Source organism: Ruditapes philippinarum, unplaced genomic scaffold (genome assembly GCF_026571515.1).
Source record: "Ruditapes philippinarum isolate M1 unplaced genomic scaffold, ASM2657151v2 ctg1779_1_1_1_1, whole genome shotgun sequence".
Taxonomy (NCBI): Eukaryota; Metazoa; Mollusca; class Bivalvia; order Venerida; family Veneridae; genus Ruditapes; species Ruditapes philippinarum.
The window spans coordinates 99,588-119,889 of NW_026852234.1; the positions used below are offsets into that span (position 1 = coordinate 99,588).

A 20,302-nucleotide genomic window follows, 5' to 3' on the forward strand; every position below is an offset into this window, starting at 1 on the left:
AAGGACACCTCCTCAGTAATATAAACAAATTTGCTACAAAGGCCTCTAAATTGGCCTCTCCACAAAGATTTAACAAAAAAATATATATTATATACATACTTGTCATTTTTAATATGTTCATAAAGCCTTTTAAACTGTCTAGCTTGGAATACACACACAAACACCATAACAACACACGCTAACAGGAATGGGTAAATTCTTCGTAATACAAAATTCTGTACATCAAAATCAAAACCTGCAAAAATACACTCAAATATGTCAGCAATTTAATGTCATTCAATAATTTTTACAGAAGGTTAATATAATTGTTAAAGGCACTCCACTGAAGTCAAAAAAGCTTGAAATCACAAAATTTGAAATTCTTATATATACACTGTTAATCATTTTAAATGGGAAATCTGCAAAATATAGCAAAGAAAATACTCAGTATTGATTGAATATTGATTGTGCAATTCTTAGCCCGATTTGAGAGAAAAACTTTTTATTTCTGGGTCATTTTGCACAATTAAAATAATTATTCTTGAAAAACGTAGTGAGGGAATGGTCTGAAAGTATGCGCACAAGTTATTGGTCCAGACCTTCATCAAATAGTATACATTTATTAGGAAAATATTTCTAGTCCTGTCATGTCAGAAAACCTCGGTAGAGTCCCTTTACACATTATAGCATAAAATCGGCTATTTTTCCCTCTTTTGCCCATGTTATAACGGGACCAAAACCATGTGTTAACATAGTCACGCGCTCTTGTTATAGCCCGGTTTCACCTATGCGCAATACATACAGGGCCCAGTAAACAAACAAAAAAATATGACGATTTGGCCTGTTTGCCAAAGAGTTGTGCGCTCTTGTTATATTGAAATTATTGATTCGAGGGCCTCAATCGCATTAAATACGGCGAGCAGCATTCAAGTAACTATGCCGGAAATACGGCGTATAGACATCGCTGCTAATCTTGCTTGTCGCCCTTTCTAAGAAACGGACAGTTGTCAATGTAAACAAATTACTGGCATTCAGTTTAATTCTCCGATTAACTTACAAAACAAGATAACTCAAAATGAATATGAGAACATGCTGTTTTATTGATGCTTATGTTGATAAATGCTCTTTGTATTTCTTTGAGAGAATAATGTTTAGTGTCTGATTTTTTTTATAAACTTGTGTGCTTGAAAAAAACCCGATTCTGATGACGTCACTGATCTTTTTTCTACCGTCAATCTAAAATCATTCTAAGAATTTCTGAGGGTCATGTTTTGTATTGGGTAGAGTAATGTTACGTTGCTTTTTCCCTTGAGATAATAATGTATCTCCAATGCCAAGCTTTATAATATCAATTAAAATTCAAAATTTCGTTCGGTTCGTTGTTGGCCCCGGAAAAATAAAACGCATACTTAAAACATGTAGAATTGGATAAATACCGTCCAAGCACAAGGATTTAATGTATTGTGTTTTGTATTAAATAAACATCATGAATCTGTTTTAAAATTTTATGCTATAATAGCGTCAACGCATGTTTATTTCGTGTTATAAAGTCTGCAGAGTCCCTCAGAACTGTTGGAGCCCTCGCCCTACCGGGCTCGGGCACCAACCGTTCCTCGGGACTCTGCAGACGTTATAACACGGAAAAACGTGCGTTAACCCTATATTGAAAGTTAGTAACAACCACTGTGCCCATACCACTAGTATAGTCTCAGACTAGCTTGTGCATCCATACAGTCTTACCATATTTATACTAGACAGCTAACAAACAAATAAAGAAACCCCTCTTACAAATAATGGACAGATTCAAAATAAAAGCACAGCCAGTCCATTATATGAGTTCAACAGGGCATTTATAAAATATTGGCTAATATAACAATAAATTATATATAATGCTGTTACTGATCAATGTTTGACACCCCTAGGTGTGTATGATATACAACTGACTACATTAGTAGAACAACAGCAATCATATCAATTTTATTTTGAGCTTTACTCAAGTATTGCCTGAAACAACATCAATTTTTCAATCATACAGCTTATAATTTCAACTAGACATATATCTATAGGACACAGATGCCCCCACAATTCAGTCTACGGATGTACAGCAAGATGGATGTACCAGAGCTAGAAAATACTGATGCATTTCTGAACAGGTATTTTTATATCATAAACCCATATATAAGATTGCTAGTCTATCTTTACTGATGATATTACAGGATTGAAATTCCATGTTTGAGGAAAAAACACTGGTTCTTTAGTAACTCTAAAGGCATTTAAGTCATTTAATGGTTCTGTAGGGTTTACAGATTTAAAGCAAAAATACACCAGACCTTGCTGTTATAGTCCTATACAAAAGACCATTACATTTGTCCGTGTAGTTTTGTTTTTTTAGAGCAAACAGATATCAAACCCCAAGCACAAGATTTGTCGTCAGGTAATATTTTTAACTAAACCATGTATCCTGCTATTTTCTACTGATTTCACTGTACAATTGATCTATACATACCTAATGCTGGAACAAGACTTCTTGCTATAACATATGGGACAGATAACGACATGCCTAGCACACCAATGACAGGAAAACATAACTTGTAAAGAATAAACTTGAGATTCATGTTGCGTAATCCATCGTTATATACCTGTAATATAGTATAAATCTGTGTTATATACCTGTAATATAGTATAAATATGTTTATACACCAGTAATTTAGCATCAATCTTTGACAACCATATTTCCTCATATAACGCCAGTTAGTTCCAGGAAACAGACTTGAGAGTTATTTATATAAGTTGCAAGTACTTGTTTTCCAAGAGTTTATCCAAATATATTTAAACTAACAAAACATTTAGAAGTAAATAAGAAAAGTAGAACAACATGTCAAAACACAGGAGTTAATTTAAATTACCTTATAGATCGACCAGTTTCGGTCAAACAATGACCTTCACACAATTTCAATATAAAAATTCTGTCTTAAGGTGCACAAAAAAGCGTACTTAATAAAATATTTGATAGACAAGAGCATCAATGACTTCTTTTTATACTTTATATTGTTGCCTTCACTTCAGTGATAAGAACAAAATATAGGGAGAAAGCATGGAAAAAAATTAATTTATGGCCTTATCACGTTGACCGAATCAACTACACAAAACACATGTGTAAAGAATTAATGTCTCACCTGCTCAATGACACGCTTGAGCCACCATTGTGGACCCATCATTGTAACAGCACATATAATTTTAGTATGTAAAACACCTAATGCCCAGTCCTGAAACAGAATTTTATATACATAATATACATTCATATCCATGTATTATTTAAACAGTCATTACATTCATTTGATACATGTACTTCTTAGGAACATGAACAGTGCACGATAATTCTGAAATTGAAGTAACAAGTGTTGTTATTTGAACTTATTTCATGAAAGGTAATAAATTTGTGTAACCACTAACTGGCTGTACAGAAATATTAACAGGGACATACATGTATTTAGTGTATAGCACAATTAGCTTTATTTGTGGTGAATACCCCTTAGTATTCTCCACTGATTTTCTCAACAGCATGCCAACTCTTTAATAAAACCATCAACTATCATTTTTAAATTCACATTGGTGCTTCGGAAATTCATTTAAAAAACTAAGAACTAATTTGCAATGAAGTGCCTATATTCATATCTGGCAGATTTTGTGAAGTGGACATGTACAGCTAAGAATCCGGACCTGTCCATTTTCAGTTCTCAGGGATTTTGATAACAAACATACAGAGCTTGATAAAGTCACAAGACAGTGCAAGCTAACCTGACTACTACCTAGTAGCATAGGTCAGCTATTTTTGCAAGTGTTACTCGAAAGGAAAGTCTATGATAACTTAATGGCAAAGGTCGAGAAAAATGTGCAGCCTGACCCGGGACTCTTGGAATAACATTCTGCAGCTCTACTGACCAAGCTATTAGCCACTTACACATTTTCAACACTGAAAGTGCAAAGTTCTACACTTTCATATTCACAGACAAAACTGAATGTTTCGTAGACTTGAAATAAGATGTTACTGTAAAGATACATACCTGCCAGGGGAAGAAGACTGGGGTCTGATCCAGTGACACCCTCAATGGTGCTACCACTACAAGCTCAAACAACAGACCCAGTAACAATGGCACAACTCCCATCAAAATTACAGCTACAAATAGTGACTTTAATGCCTGTAATATAACCAGAGTAATTATCATAAAACATAAAATGTCTGTGTATCAATGTAAGTATCTCAAACTTTTGTATAAATGCTATGGATGCAGCTATAGATTAAGAAATTGAAACAGGCATTAATGGAGAAAATCACAAGAGCATGTGTTAATGTTGTACATTTCTTATTCGTTTGTTTGTTTCATTTTACCCCTTTTCCCAACAGTATTTCAGTCATATAGGCGGGTAGTTTCTTAACCATCGTTCCTGGAAAGTTACACCAGTACTAGACTACCTTCCTCCGTGCTAAACTACCAAAGCATCTCCCAGGGATCAAACCCACGCCAGAGAGGTAACTAGATTAGAAGTCATTGACTCTAACGGTAACCCCTCGACCACGGAGGCAGTACATTTCTTAATATGCGTGTCTCAGGGTATTATGTAAAATAGCTTACTGCAATGACAGCCCCAGAAGTTTCATTATCATAATATAGCTGGCACATGACATTGCACCAGCATGTGAAAAGCATGACAAAACTGACTTCTTATTACATTAAAGGAAATGCGGGATAATTGAATGAGACATATACTTTTATGCAAGAATAGCACTTATGCACCTTCTTTCATACATTATCATCTGCAAAGCCCTTTGACTAAGTAAAACCAAAACAGTCTTACAATATAAAAGCATTCCCATGCTTCGGCAGCTGTTATTGCACAAATATGACATCAAAAAGTCAATTTTCAATTTAATACCAGGTATATATATTTACATAACATCTATAACATAGTTTTCCATTCTAAGTACCCATTTGATTTATGAAAGAATTTCAAATTTTATGATCTTTAAGCTATTACACCTCAGTGGAGTTCCTTTAAAGAAATATCATATTTTCATTACCAATTAAATATAGATTAAATCTCTTCACATCTTTGTGCACTACTTAAATACTTATACTTACCAAAATAAGCCACTGTTTAAGTTTATTGAGTATGGCCGCAGTACCCTGTGGTATCCAGTTATACAGCACTGTTCCTATCCTTAACATTAACCAACAAACGTATAATCCACACGCAGCTGTATAAAGTTCATGAATTTTAGCTTCTCCCATCCATAATGACATCAACTTTCGGCCAAAAAATACTGAAATATATAATAGTGAAGTTTTTAAAATTTCAGCATTTTTTTAAAAACCCATTTAGGTAATTGATCAGAAGATTTCATAAATTCTCTTAACCATCTTGATACGTATTATGAACTTTCCCTACTATATTCAATACAGAACTGTCAACAAATTTGGGGATTCAATATGTAAAAGTATAATATAAAATCAAGCATTGTTTAGAGCTTGGTTGCATAGCATGGATGGGGAGGCTAGCCTGGCTCTCTACTGGTCACATAGGCAAATAAATATAGCAGGTTATACATGTTTTTAGAAAATTTCGGAAAGCTATTACTGTATAAGTGAATATTTTAACGTCACAAAAAGTTTGCGAATGTCCAAAAAAATTTTTTCCATGCAGAAATACTTGCGGAAGTATGATTTCTGGAACTTCCATAATATTAACACAACAATTTATTATGAACCCTTTTTGTTACTATTTCATATTGTGATATATTAAATAAACATTAAATCTTGTTATTATTGGTTTGTTTTCAACAAGCTGTTATTTTTAACGGGATATATATACATATTAACTGGTGTACCGATGGAATGGTAAAATGATGAATAAAGACTTTACTTAAGTTGATGTAACTGTTGCTGGCTCAATAATTTGCAAATTATTTTGATTCGAAAATTTCACAAATATTTTCACGTCCCAAAATTAAGCACTTATACAGTATTACTGATAAGACTTATTATGAGATGGACCATATATGAAGATTTGAAAACTTTATTTTGAGACCGTATATCTATTAGGATTTAATGTACACTAACTAACCTGGCAGTATAAGACAAACAACACTGGCTGCAAACAATGTAAAACACATTAGAGCTACCAGCAACACAATCTGAAATAAATACACCATATAATAGGTTATAATTCAACATTAATAATGACCATATAATTCATCATAAATCATGCACAAAATAATTCAACCATGTATTATAGATATTCTTTGCTCATCCTTGAATAAAATACTTTAATTGCAATAATCTATTGAAATCTATGAAATTCTTACTTTGTCTTATTTGAATATCAAAACATGTTTATTTCATAGTGTAGCATTTATCAATATTTTCTCATATATTTCTCAAATTTGAGCAAAGTAAATCTTTGATGACACTTTTGACACTTTCGACATGTCAAAAAACCACTGAGTTAAACCTTAAAATACAAAACAATGATTGCATCATGGATGCGAAATGTGGGGTAATAATAATTTATATGAGACAGAGCAATATCCTGGGCCACAAAACATGATTTGGTATTAACTGTTTACATTAACAACATTTTTTCCCCATCAGTTTGATTAATTAAACCTCCATTATGACTAAATGCTAGATAAAAGATAGTCCTAGAACTATTCAGTAAGTAGTAGTTTCCTTATAAGGCAATACAAGCATTGTCCTTAAACTTTTTGAAACCTTGTTTGACATTTAAGTAGTAAAATAAACAGTACTAGTTAAATAGAAAAGCAAGGTTTTAAGTTGCTTTAAGACTTTATTAGACAAAAAATAAAATCTTCTCAATTGACTAAAATAAACTATTAATTATAACTTTCTCAAGATATGAAAAATAATAACAAATCAAACATACTCTAAAATAAAAGAGATTTGGCCTCTTGTATGATTGAAAGCCTATTGGCCCTCCAGCCTGTAACATAGCTTGATGGGCTGCTGCAAGTCCCCCTGGCTGGCCTGGTGGAGGTACAGGATTGTTCGGGGCATTGTTACCATGGTTACCAGCAGGTGGGGGTGGTGGACCAGCGGGAGCTGCTGCAGCATCACCTTGTATAACATTATCCTAAAATATACAATAAACATTATCCTAAAATATACAATAAACATTATCCTAAAATATACAATAAACATTATCCTAAAATATACAATAAACATTATCCTAAAATATACAATAAACATTATCCTAAAATATACAATAAACATTATCCTAAAATATATAGTAAACATTATCCTAAAATATACAATAAACATTATCCTAAAATATACAGTAAACATCATCCAAAAATAATAATTAATAATATACACAAGGTGCTAGTGCAACATGTAAGAAAACTTGAAAACCCTGAATTTAGCATCATTTTAATTGGTTTTATGCTTTCAGGAGTACAAAAAAACCTGAACTTCAGGTAAATGCTTGAAAACTTGTCTACAAGAGCAAAATATGAACAAAATCATAAGGGACCTTTAATTTAAATGCACATTTCCATTGTTAATCAAAATCTTTGCACATTTATAAATTCCTTTCCTTAGAATGCCACCCCACCACAGATATGTTAAACAAGTGAATTTATGTCAGTATAATACAAATGACCAACTTTCAACTAATTTTGACTAAATATTAGTAAAATAACCTTAAAGTTGAGGTATTTAAAAAACCTGTTATGCTTCTTTTTGTATATCCCACCATATACATATAGATTACATTTAAAGTTGTAAAATAAGGGTCTCCACAGGCTGCGATATCAACAAAGTCATGCTTAACTAACAAAACTTCTTTGACAGTTACTCACTTCAAAAAGTCAACAAAAAGCTATACATTGTGAATATTAAATTTTTTATCCTTAACCCTGCTGGAACAGAAATAGATTAGCATTTGCCACATGTAAAGTGCTAGGTCAGCTCGCATATTCGTGCAGTCTGAAGAGACTGTATACTTTTATTTGACCACGTTAAATTTTCGTCTTCATATTCCGGTTAGATATTAACAATCAGCCTATGACTTACAAAAATGTATATGAAGCTGATCAAGCCAGTTACTGTGAATTCACTTAATTTCATGGGCACAAAATTGTGTGGTTTTGTCACAAAGAACATTTTTGGGGGTTCTTAAATTTGTTGACTGTTTTTGTTGGTTTTTTTTCAAAAAGATATTTTACCCTTAAATAATATGATGCAAAATAATCTTACAGCAGATGAAAGAAATTCCGTTGAATTGACCTATCCATGAAAAACACAAGTATTAGTTCCCTGCCAATAATAATGATTTTGCAGTAACTTACATGGTCGTCGAGCTGCACGTCCCCGACAAGGTATGATCGTAGATTCAGCATCCAGGCTACACACAGGGTCCAGCCCCGCACCAAGCCCTTTAACCACATCCTAGTATGACCTTGCTCTAGCAGGGCAGGTAGAACCACTTGTAATAACAACAGTTCCAGTGATAATTCACTGACAGGTGCATCACTGTAATATCATAAATAGGTTTCATGTAGTATAGTCAACTCTTGTCATTTGAGAAATGTTTTGGAAACAAAAAATACCTGACTATAACAACCACAAAACCTGTGTATCACAATCAGTTTTGGGAATAAAAATTTTAAACCTGTCTAGGTTTAGGGAATAAGAAACTTAAAACTGTCGACAGAAAAAATAAAACCTTTGCACATGTATATATGCCAGTGTTAAATCTGTTAACAACAATCCAAGAATTTAATACTATCTATTTTTATTAAAACCAGTTTTGAGAACAAAAACATCAAATCTGTCTGTCAAGTTCAGTTAAATGAAACAATGTTTACGCTACAAAAGTGAAAGTAGGCTTTAAGCACGACTCTCTTGAATTTATGATGAGAGTTTTATTGAAATCTAATTCAATCAATTTGATACATTATTTCAGAGAATATGAAAATAAAACTTGCTTCTTGATCCTAGTATTGATTGTATACACATAATGAAAGAAGCCCAGAAATGAATAATGCCCTCGGGCTGAAGCCCTCAGGACCAGTATTCATTTTGTGGCCAATAATCAATTTCTGGCCCTACTCTGCCATGTATGAATCTCTTATTCTCTGTGAATATTCCTAAGATGTTTATTTTACATTTCAAAATATCAAATTTAAGCGTTATTTGTCTTAAACATAAATGCATTATAAATGTATAATGTGTACTACCTTGACAACATGACGTTATATGGCAGGAAACCTGGAAACACTTTTCTGTTATCTCACAGGAACCAAGCTCAGTAAACATGTACCAAATATGAAAACAAAAAGGCAAAAAAATTTCGGTATGTCTGTACACTGGAAAAATGTATCATCTCAATATAACAATTTTGTCTTTTAAGTTTTTAGATTCGATTTTTTATTAAAGGAAAACATCTTAAATATTTTAAACCGAAGGGTTTTTTTTTGAAAAAGATTAAGCTACTTAAATTTTTATATTGGTAAAAATTTCAGAAAAGAAACACATAAAAAGTCAAAAGAAAATTAAATAGAAAAAATGTTTGAATTTTTGAAATTTTCCCAGTTTTTTACGGTACCAATTCAAATTTCCCCTACCAAACTTTAAAATTAATAAGGGTCAGTTTAAATTTCAAAAATTTAATAAATTTGAAGAAGAGAAAAAAAAACAAACTCTTGATTGGATTTAAAATTTGGGTCGTTGAGGTTTTTAGGAAAACCCGAGTACGCCCGGCGGGGCACCTCCCCCAGTAACAAAATAAATGAGGCGAAGTAAAAACTACACCCTACCAACAGCCCGTGGATAAAATAATGTACCAGGGCCACATGAAAACTTGTCTTACGATTTTCAAAAGTAGCGTCAAACATGGGCTGAAAAATTAAAATAGTTTTTTTTGGTACTAAAAGTTTTAACCCTTTTTTTTTGAAAATAACAATTTTGATGTTAAAGTGTTAAGAACAGATAAGTGATTGATCCATCCCCTTCACACCCCTAAAATGGTAATTGAGGCCCTGCATATTTTGACAACAATCATTTTCATTTTATAAAATAAAATTTAAGACGCCTAAATGTATCATTATATATAGGCGCACCTATGAAAAATGGGTTTTTTTATCATTCAAAAATCTTTTTTTTTGGTATGTGATAAATGAAATTAAATTTGTGTAAGTTCATTACTAGTTTTTTTGGGTCTTTTTAAAAAAATAATATAAAGCTCCAGAGGGTCGCATTTCAATTTATTAAACCTTTTAAAAAAATTCAGTATTGTTAAATTAATTCCTTCATTTTCCTCCCCTTTAAAAAATAGCCTAAGTTTTTAAAAAAATTCACAAAAAAAATTTAACCCTTTAAAAATGCAAAAAACAATACATTTAATAAGCACTCCCAGGGAAAAGATATCTAGCCCCCGGGCCACATATAAAAGGAAAAAACCCAATTCTATGACAACCAATTTAAATTCACCTTGACAACCAAAAACACAGACCAACACTCGTGGAAACCTGTTTAAACATAAAACACATATTAAACCCGCAAAACCCAAAAATAAAAAAATTAAATCAAAATGATCCCCGAATATGCTTTGATAGGTGGTTGTAGTAAAATATGTGAAATTTAAAAGTCTGGGCTTGATAATCTTTGCAACTCGCATTTATTTCATCGGCACATTATAAATTTCACTTGGATAATTTTCTGCATTTATTGACTCGGCAAGAAAATTATCTCAAGCCTTTGTAGGAGTAATTTTTAGGTACAGAATTGGGGAAATATGTCTTTATTTTTGATTGGAAAGGGTCTGTTTAAGGGAAAGAAGAAGCAAAAAATTTGCAGCTAAATTAAGATTTCAGGAGAGATGGGCTTGTTTCTTAACCCATTACTTCATAAGCATTTTGCGAAAAATGACTGATTTCATTGAAAAGCAACTGTTACAAGTTCAAAATGCTATGAAAGTATAAAAAATGCTTTCATACTAATCAAAGTTGGCACAAATGTTTACTGGACCACATAGCCTTTGTAACGGTATGCTAAATCTTAAATTTCCTGTTACCATGGCAATGAGAGGACATCTCAAAATTGCCATAAATCACTATTTTGCGCTGATTTTTTTTTCCATTAAAACTGATTTCAAAGTGCTGCAACTTCTGCGTTAAATCACGTATATAATTATAAGGTAAAGGATTAAGATGTCTGCATCTCAACCCAGGAATTGTTGTTTTGACCTCTACTAGTGTCACAACCACATTTCCTCACATAGGACACCAGTACTAATTAGATCCAGGTAGCAGGTAATTTCTAAAACTTTCATCATAATCATGCCAACATAAATATGTTTAATGTTGAAACCAAAGTAAGAGTTATATAACTTACGGAATTATTGAAGAATCATTGACAACAAACCTTTTTAATCTGATCAAGGAACAGATGGCATACAAGAAGATCAGAGAGAATGCTATAACAACATAGCCTATCAACGTTGTAAGTAAACCCTCAAAATGTGATGCTTCAACCTGAAATGATAAATAATATCATAAGCTCATGATCTCTTAATTTTGTTTATTTCTTTTTATGCCTTTATTACAGTTTACATGTTTAATGTCTAACCTTAGTTGTAATGTGTTGTTTTTTTTTTCCCCAATTTAACTGGTGGGAGAAGAAATCCAGTCCTCAATGCTTTATTTCAGGCACAACTAGCCACCTCCATTGACCAATCAGCCGTATGTAAGCCAGACGGAATATGTTCCTCATATAAAAATATTCAACATAACTGGCAGTATTCAAATTCAACGATACTTGCAGTAATTATTTAAAGATGAAAGGCAAGTGAATCAGCCATGAAAGGCACTGTATATGGTTTAGTATAAAATAGATTATTTTTTCTTTATAATAAAAAAGGAACACAACAGTGTACATAACACAATCTGCAAAGGTTATTTTGTGACTATTGCCATAACTTTTTTTTTTTGGGGGGGGGGGGGGATGTATTGTAATTTGTCATTTTAAAAATCTTAGAATTTTTAAAAATATAAAAAATGTATTACCACATCTTCCATCTTCATTCCAATCATTGTAAAGTGACCAATATGATATGGACAAAATGCTGAAAAAACATATTGTACAATAAAGATATCAATTTCCAAATTTAATGAAAACAAACTGCAGAATTTTTTCAACAGTCAGACAGAAAACTAGAACTGTGTCCAAAGGACACGGATGCCCCCACTGACAACATATATATGGTATATAGTGAAAAAATCAACAAAGGGCCATAATTCTGTTAAATTTGGTCGCAGCAAAAATTCCTTCCTTCACTTCCATCTACACATTAAGGTTGTTCATCCCTGGAAGTTTAAGCAAAATCTGCCATCCGGTTTAAGAGGAGTTGCGTTCACAAAATTTCTATATGGTATAAAGTGAAACTAGAAATGTGTCCATAGGACACGGGTGCCCCCACCGCGCCACTGTTCTGTCAATCTTTTTACAAAGTCAAGGGAAATAACTCTACAAATACTGGAAAAATCCACAAGTGAAACCCCAGGTGCAAATCTAAAATATGCTGGGCAACCTGCCCATAAGGTTTAATGACTATGTCAAATCCTTTTTGAGAAGCTTGCGACTTAAGTTGAAAATTGCAAAAATTTTCTAAGTGAAGGGCAATAACTCTAAAAATACTAAATAAATCCAGACGAAAATACCTGGTACACAACTGCACATGCTGATCAATATTCCTGTAAAGTTACATGACTCTAGGTCAAATACTTTTTGAGTTACGTGCGACACATGTTGAAAATTGCCAAATTTTACTAACTGAAGGGCAATAACTCTGAAAATACTAAAAATATCCAGACGAAAATACCCAGGTGCACAACTTCACATGCTGATCAACATTCCTGTAAAGTTTCATGACTCTAGGTCAAATACTTTTTGAGTTACGTGCGACACAAGTTGAAAATTGCAAAATTTTACTAAGTCAAGGGCAATAACTCTGAAAATACTAAAAATATCCAGACGAAAATACCCAGGTGCAAAACTACACATGCTGATCAACATTCCTGTAAAGTTTCATGACTCTAGGTCAAATACTTTTTGAGTTACGTGTGACACAAGTTGAAAATTGCAAAATTTTACTAAGTCAAGGGCAATAACTCTGAAAATACTAAAAATATCCAGACGAAAATACCCAGGTGCACAACTACACATGCTGATCAACATTCCTGTAAAGTTTCATGACTCTAGGTCAATTACTTTTTGAGTTACGTGCGACACAAGTTGAAAATTGCAAAATTTTACTAAGTCAAGGGCAATAACTCTGAAAATACTAAAAATTTCCTGATGAAAATACCCAGGTGCACAACTACACATGCTGATCAACATTCCTGTAAAGTTTCATGACTCTAGGTCAAATACTTTTTGAGTTACGTGCGACACAAAAGTGAACGGACGGACGGAAGGACGGACGGAAGGACGGACGGACAGACGGACGGACGGACGGACGGACGGACGGACAAGGGTAAATCTAAATGCCCGCCACTAACGTGGGGGCACAAAAATCAACAAAGGGCCATAATTCTGTTAAATTTGGTCGCAGCAAAACTTCCTACCTTAACTACCATCTACACATTAAGGTTGTTCATCCCTGGAAGTTTAAGCAAAATCTGTCATCCGGTTTAAGAGGAGTTGCATTCACAAAATTTCTACATAGTATATAGTGAAAAAATCAACAAAAGGCCATAATTCTGTTAAATTTGGTTGCAGTGAAAATTCCTTCCTTTACTACTATCTACACATTAAGGTTGTTCATCCCTGGAAGTTTAAGCAAAATCTGCCATCCGGTTAAAGAGGAGTTGCATTCACAAGATTTCGGGACGTACAGACAGACGGACAGACAGACAGACGTAAGGACGGACGGACAAGTGCAACGCTATATGCTCCCACTTTGTGGGGGCATAACAGAATTTTTTTTATAATTTTTTTAATGAATAACCGAAAGCAAAACAAGAAGCCCAATGTGTCCCGTGTCACTTCGCTGAGTGAAAGTTATTAAAAAGTTCCTAAATAATAAGCCATTATGACAATGATGACCATGATTTATATGAGCCGCGTCACGACAAAACCAACATAGTGCGTTTGCGACCAGCATGGATCCAGACCAGCCTGCGCATACGCAAATTCTGATCAGGATCCATGTTGTTCGCTTACAAACCCTATTACAAGTAGAGAAACTGATAGCCAACAGCATGGATCCTGATAAGACTGGGTGGATGCGCAGCCTGGTCTGGATCCATGCTGGTCGCAAACCCATTATGTTGGTTTGTCATGGCGCGGCTCATATTACATGTACTTTGTAGCAGTCCACTAGGGAAATTGAATGCTACACACCAAACTTTAACCCTTAAAGTGACACCAGTTATAACAAACTTAGCTCTGGGGCTTTGATTAATACAACTTAACAAAGTCTTTAAATAATAACTGTACCAGTAGAGCCAATTTTTACCCTCAAAGGTAACATTATTTAAAAAAATTTAAGAGTACTAGACCATGCTATAAGATAAATATTTTACTTTGGGCCCTATAGCATCTGAGAGAAAAGAGTTTTTTTTTAATTTCTTTTCTATAATTGATTTTAAACCTGGTCAGCATATTGGCTCTAATAAAAGAAGTACCTTAAGGTAATTCCTGTAAATTTCAGTCAAATTTTATTATAAAATTTTATGTAAAGAAAAGTGTGAAATGACAACCAATAACAGACAAACGGACACAAATCGACCACAACAGCTCATATTTGATTTGAACACTTTGTGCTAAGGTGAACTAAAAATAAATTATTCTGAGAAACTTACCAAATACAAGTATAAATAATGTGTTAAGAGACACAACCCAGAATACATGTTCCTGCAAAATATATATTTCTCCATTTTGATATGTTGTTTAAACTATGTACAATATAATAATGTGGGTGTTTTTTTATTAATTTTATGGAATAATCTCTTTTCTTGGAATAATATACAAATTAAATAATACCTTCTTAAATTGATGACTGGCAAAAAACAAGGGCTCCTAATAAACCAAAACTATGCTTTAATATAAATAATGAGAGACAAAGCTTTTCACTGGGGCATTCATAATTTTTACTCCTTTATAAATTTTGAGCTCAGCCATAAAATTTCATTACAAGAGCATTTTAATTTCAAACACCCATTTTATAAAAAAAAAAGCTACATTTACTTAGTTAATACTTCAGTTGAGGCCTATTGCTAAATAAATTGCCCCCAAAAACTTCAAAGAATTAGGTAATGTACTTACAAGGAACACAAGAGAGCCATCTAAACCAAGAAGCTACAAAGACATAAAATAAATAAATTAAAACATATTACATACAGAAAATATTTCTCACATAAAAGTATTACATATTTTTGTTTAGAATGTAAGCCTCACAATTCATCAACAATCAAGCTAAAAGTCAAATGACATTGACCTTCATCCCACCTAAATCAAACCCAAACAAAAGGTAGACATCACTGACAAAGCAGACTTAATACTTAACACATGATATAAAATACCCAATGATGAATGGAGAAAATATTTATTTTTTTGCCTTAATCAAACCCTTTGATCATCTGTGGCGACAAAGTTTTTGTTTTTATTGTGAAAACTGGCCTGTTTCTATACAGGTAGTTGCTATCTCTACAATATAATAAATTAACAAATCAATTAATATATTCACCCTCTCCCAGGTAAGTTCTTCAGCTGCCCTGTCCCATTCTATTGGATTCCAATTATTGTCATCTGAAATATACAAAATAACATACTAAATAAATTGCTAACATATCTTAATCCCTTTAAAAAGTTGGGGGTTTTTTTTGTTTGTTTTTTTTTTAATCTAAGACAGCATCAATTACCATTTTACTTAAACCTTTTCTCCTGCCAAATTTTAACTTGGAAATGTCTGTTGTTTTACCAAGGATTTCGATATCAAAATGTTTTAATTAATCAGCCGGCAATGTTGAATCTGGTAAAACTGCATATTTGTGCAAGTCTAAGAAATTATATTTATTTATACCTCCTTCAGCATCATAAAATTCTTCACATTGTGTTAAAAATTGAATACTGCTTAATTTAAAGACTCATAATGCTTCAGAAATGCTATCATTTTTTATTCCCCCCCCCCCCCCCAAAAAAAACTTTATTTTTAGTATCTTGCAAATACTGTTATGTATGCAACATATTACATGTATATAGATTATATCTGACCAGTTGGTATTTCCAATATTGTCATTGTTCTATTTTTAGAACATAAACTACATGTATGTACTAGAAGGTTCTTAACTGTTGTGGAAAACTCATGCATTATAAATATTTAGATAGAAATTTCTGGAATGATCTTTATTGTTGAAGTTGCTAGATTATGATTACTTGAGAACATAATAGACCTTTCTGGAAACTTCTTAGTTAATATATATAAGGAGACATTTTTCATTAATCTTATCTTTAAGTCATCAGTTACCTTTTAAGTCATCAGTGATCTTTTAGAAATCAATATATTTGGAGTATTATTCAACTTGGAAATTAAGTGATTTATTGGAGCTTGGATTATTAATTATTCTTGTGGATTTTATTGTGGGAATTTATTCTAAAGTGTTCTTGGATTTAACTTGGATTTAACTGTGCTATTAAACAAGAGCTGTCAGTAGGACAGCATGCTCGACTATTCTAAGTGCTTGATAGTAAAAGAGCCTTGATAATGTTAAATTTTTTAAGTTCACAAAAGGGCTACTTTTTTTTATAAATTCATGTAATAGGCCTTAGAGAGAGTCTAATTATACAGTATTGGCTTGACTATTTGGAAGGTAATGTCACAAGGGTGTTTTATTGAGTATAATAATACTAATTACCTATGAATACATAAATTTGACTGAAAAGGTACAAAGGCTTGTTATTAAGATGTTTTATCAAGTAAATTACTGCTTTATTATTATGAATGCATAAAATTGTCCCAAACTAGAACTGCCACTATCATGGCGTGAATACCCCCGCATACCACTTTGTCAGAATCAACAGTGGCCATTTAGAGCTCAAGGACAACCTCCCTGCCAAATCTGAGGTTACTAAGCCAGTGCATTGCTAAGTTATGTATTCTACATGCTTCAAATGTGAAAATGTCAAAATCAATACATTGCGGACAGGACATTCTTTAGCAATTGAGAAGAAAAGCTTTTTTTTGTCAAGGTCCCTGTGACCTTGACCTTTGACCCAGTGACCTCAAAATCAATAGGGGTCACCTTATAGTCATGATCAACATCCATACCAAATATGAAGACTGTGGGTCAAAGGAATCTTAAGTTAATGGGTGGACAAACTTTTTGAAGTCAAAGTCCCTATGACCTTGACCTTTGATCCAGTGACCTCAAAATCAAAAGGGGTCATCTTCTAATCATGATCAACATACATGTCAAATATGAAGACTGTGGGTCAAAGGAATCTTAAGCTATTGGGCAGACAAAGTTTTTGAAGTCAAAGTCCCTGTGACCTTGACCTTTGACCTGGTGACCTCAAAATCAATAGAGGTCATCTACTGATCATGACTAACCTCCATGCCAAATATGACGACTGTAGGTCAAAGGAATCTTAAGTTATTGGGCGGACAAGCTTTTTGAAGTCAAGGCCCCTGTGACCTTGACCTTTGACCTGGTGATCTCAAAATCAATAGGAGTCATCTACTAATCATGACTAACCTCCATGCCAAATATAAAGACTAAGGGTCAAAGGAATCTTAAGTTATTGGGCGGACAAGCTTTTTGAAGTCAAGGCCCTGTGACCTTGACCTTTGACCTAGTGACCTCAAAATCAATAGGGGTCAACTACTTATCATGACTAACCTCCATGCCAAATATGAAGACTAAGGGTCAAAGGAATCTTAAGTTATTGGGCAGACAAGCTTTTTTAAGTCAAGGCCCCTGTGACCTTGACCTTTGACCTAGTGACCTCAAAATCAATAGGGGTCATCTACTTATCATGACTAACCTCCATGCCAAATATGAAGACTAAGGGTCAAAGGAATCTTAAGTTATTGGGCGGACAAGCTTTTTGAAGTCAAGGCCCCTGTGACCTTGACCTTTGACCTAGTGACCTCAAAATCAATAGGGGTCATCTACTTATCATGACTAATCTCCATGCCAAATATGACGACTGTAGGTCAAAGGAATCTTAAGTTATTGGGCCGACAAGCTTTTTGAAGTCAAGGCCCCTGTGACCTTGACCTTTGACCTAGTGACCTCAAAATCAATAGGGGTCATCTACTTATCATGACTAACCTCCATGCCAAATATGAAGACTAAGGGTCAAAGGAATCTGAAGTTATTGGGCGGACAAGCTTTTTGAAGTCAAGGCCCCTGTGACCTTGACCTTTGACCTAGTGACCTCAAAATCAATAGGGGTCATCTACTAATCATGACTAACCTCCATGCCAAATATAAAGACTAAGGGTCAAAGGAATCTTAAGTTATTGGGCGGACAAGAAAAAACCGACGGCCGGACGGACGGACGGCCGGACGGACGGACAAGCTGATTCCAGTATACCCCCCTTACAACTTTGTTGTGCGGGGGTATAAAAAGGCACAAACCCTTCAGTAGTTATTGAGATAACAGCTTACAAGCAAAACTTTACCATGAATTTCTAAGTTGAAAAAGGGGAGAAAAATCAGCCTAAATGCAAGATAGAATAATGGATATTTGTCAGTGACCTACAATTATGACCCTAAATGCATATGTGAAATTTTAAATAAATATCTTTAATAGTTATTGAGATATGTAAAACTTGCATGTAAACATTAACCAAGAGACTAAGTAGAAAAGGGGATATGAATCAGCCTTAATGCAAGATAGAGTTATGGAACTTGGTCAGTGACATACAATTATGACCCTCCAATTATGACCCTAAGTGCATGTGTAAAGTTTCAAGTAAATATTTTTGAAGACCTGTAACCTTTAACCAAAATTTCTAAGTTTCAAAGGGGCAAATAATTCTGCAAATATTGCAGGCAGAGTTATGCAATTTTGCAAACTGATGTACATTGTTACTATAAAAAAGTATTTTAAATTTCAATTGAGTATCTCAAGCAATAATTGAGATATTTGATTTTACAAAAAACTTTAACCAAAATTTCTAAGTTCCAAAGGGGCATTTTTCTGTCAATATTGCAGGCAGAGTTATCCAACTTGTCAATCTGATGTACCTTGTTACTATAAATAAGTATTGTAAGTTTCAATTGAATATCTCAAGCAATAATTGAGATATTTGACTTTACAAAAAACTTTAACCAAAATTTCTAAGTTAAAAAGGGGCATAATTCTGTCAATATTGTAGGCAGAGTTATCCAACTTATCAATCTGATGTACATAGTTACTATAAATAAGTATGGTAAGTTTCAATTGAATATCTCAAGCAATAATTGAGATATTTGACTTTATAAAAAACTTTAACCAAAATTTCTAAGTTAAAAAGGGGCATAATTCTGTCAATATTGTAGGCAGAGTTATCCAACTTGTCAATCTGATGTATCTTGTTACTATAAATAAGTATTGTAAGTTTCAATTGAATATCTCAAGCAATAATTGAGATATTTGACATTACAAAAAACTTTAACCAACGCAGACGCCGACGCGGACGCTGACGCCGACGCCGACGCCGGGGCGACTACAATAGCTCTCATATTCTTTGAATAGTCGAGCTAAAAAGGATCATTCCAGGATCAGACTAGACATTTGTAATTTTTATTTGGACTTCAGGTATTTGTAAAGATAATTTGTTATTTTATTTTTTTTTCTTTAATAATTTTTCTGTAATAAATTTGTTATTGTTACAAGTTTGTTGCTGGCTTTTCTTTCTCGTTACGCCTGGCTCGTAACAATACATACTCATTTGCTACTTACATGAATTATCTTTAGCTCTGTTGGCAATTGGTATAATTACAGTGAGTCAGAATTATGTACGGAAATCAAAATACTAGTACTTTGTTTACATTTTGCTACTTTTAAGATACGTAAGTGTATGTTCAGCCCTACTTTTTTTCAGTTGTAAAACATTTAACAAGGACTGAATCCATTATTGAAATATTATTAAACACATGTTTGACATTTCTTAAGAATTAAAAAATATGGATTTCAGAGCCATGAGAGATATTGCACTTCCCATTATTCACTTTATTAATTGCTCTCGAGGGATCTCCCATTTTTCCAGATTTTTATGATAAAGTATATTCTAACACGTTTTAAACTATTCCCCT

The 20,302-nt window shown here is 33.3% G+C and overlaps 1 protein-coding gene across 1 annotated transcript in view; it reads right to left on the reverse strand.

Annotated features, from left to right (window-relative positions):
- The window catches only part of LOC132753429 (E3 ubiquitin-protein ligase MARCHF6-like), a 39,421-nt gene that overhangs the window by 4,541 nt on the left and 14,578 nt on the right, over positions 1-20,302 (reverse strand). The window contains exons 8-22 of the mRNA XM_060743901.1: positions 15,745-15,806; positions 15,324-15,356; positions 14,861-14,912; positions 12,062-12,120; positions 11,391-11,530; positions 10,488-10,525; positions 9,236-9,287; positions 8,345-8,528; positions 6,922-7,128; positions 6,103-6,172; positions 5,121-5,302; positions 4,044-4,178; positions 3,156-3,245; positions 2,486-2,618; positions 100-235 (exon numbers count right to left, since the gene is read on the reverse strand). Coding sequence (XP_060599884.1) covers positions 100-235; positions 2,486-2,618; positions 3,156-3,245; positions 4,044-4,178; positions 5,121-5,302; positions 6,103-6,172; positions 6,922-7,128; positions 8,345-8,528; positions 9,236-9,287; positions 10,488-10,525; positions 11,391-11,530; positions 12,062-12,120; positions 14,861-14,912; positions 15,324-15,356; positions 15,745-15,806 — 1,573 coding nt within the window. The remainder of the gene's footprint in view (positions 1-99; positions 236-2,485; positions 2,619-3,155; positions 3,246-4,043; positions 4,179-5,120; positions 5,303-6,102; positions 6,173-6,921; positions 7,129-8,344; positions 8,529-9,235; positions 9,288-10,487; positions 10,526-11,390; positions 11,531-12,061; positions 12,121-14,860; positions 14,913-15,323; positions 15,357-15,744; positions 15,807-20,302) is intronic.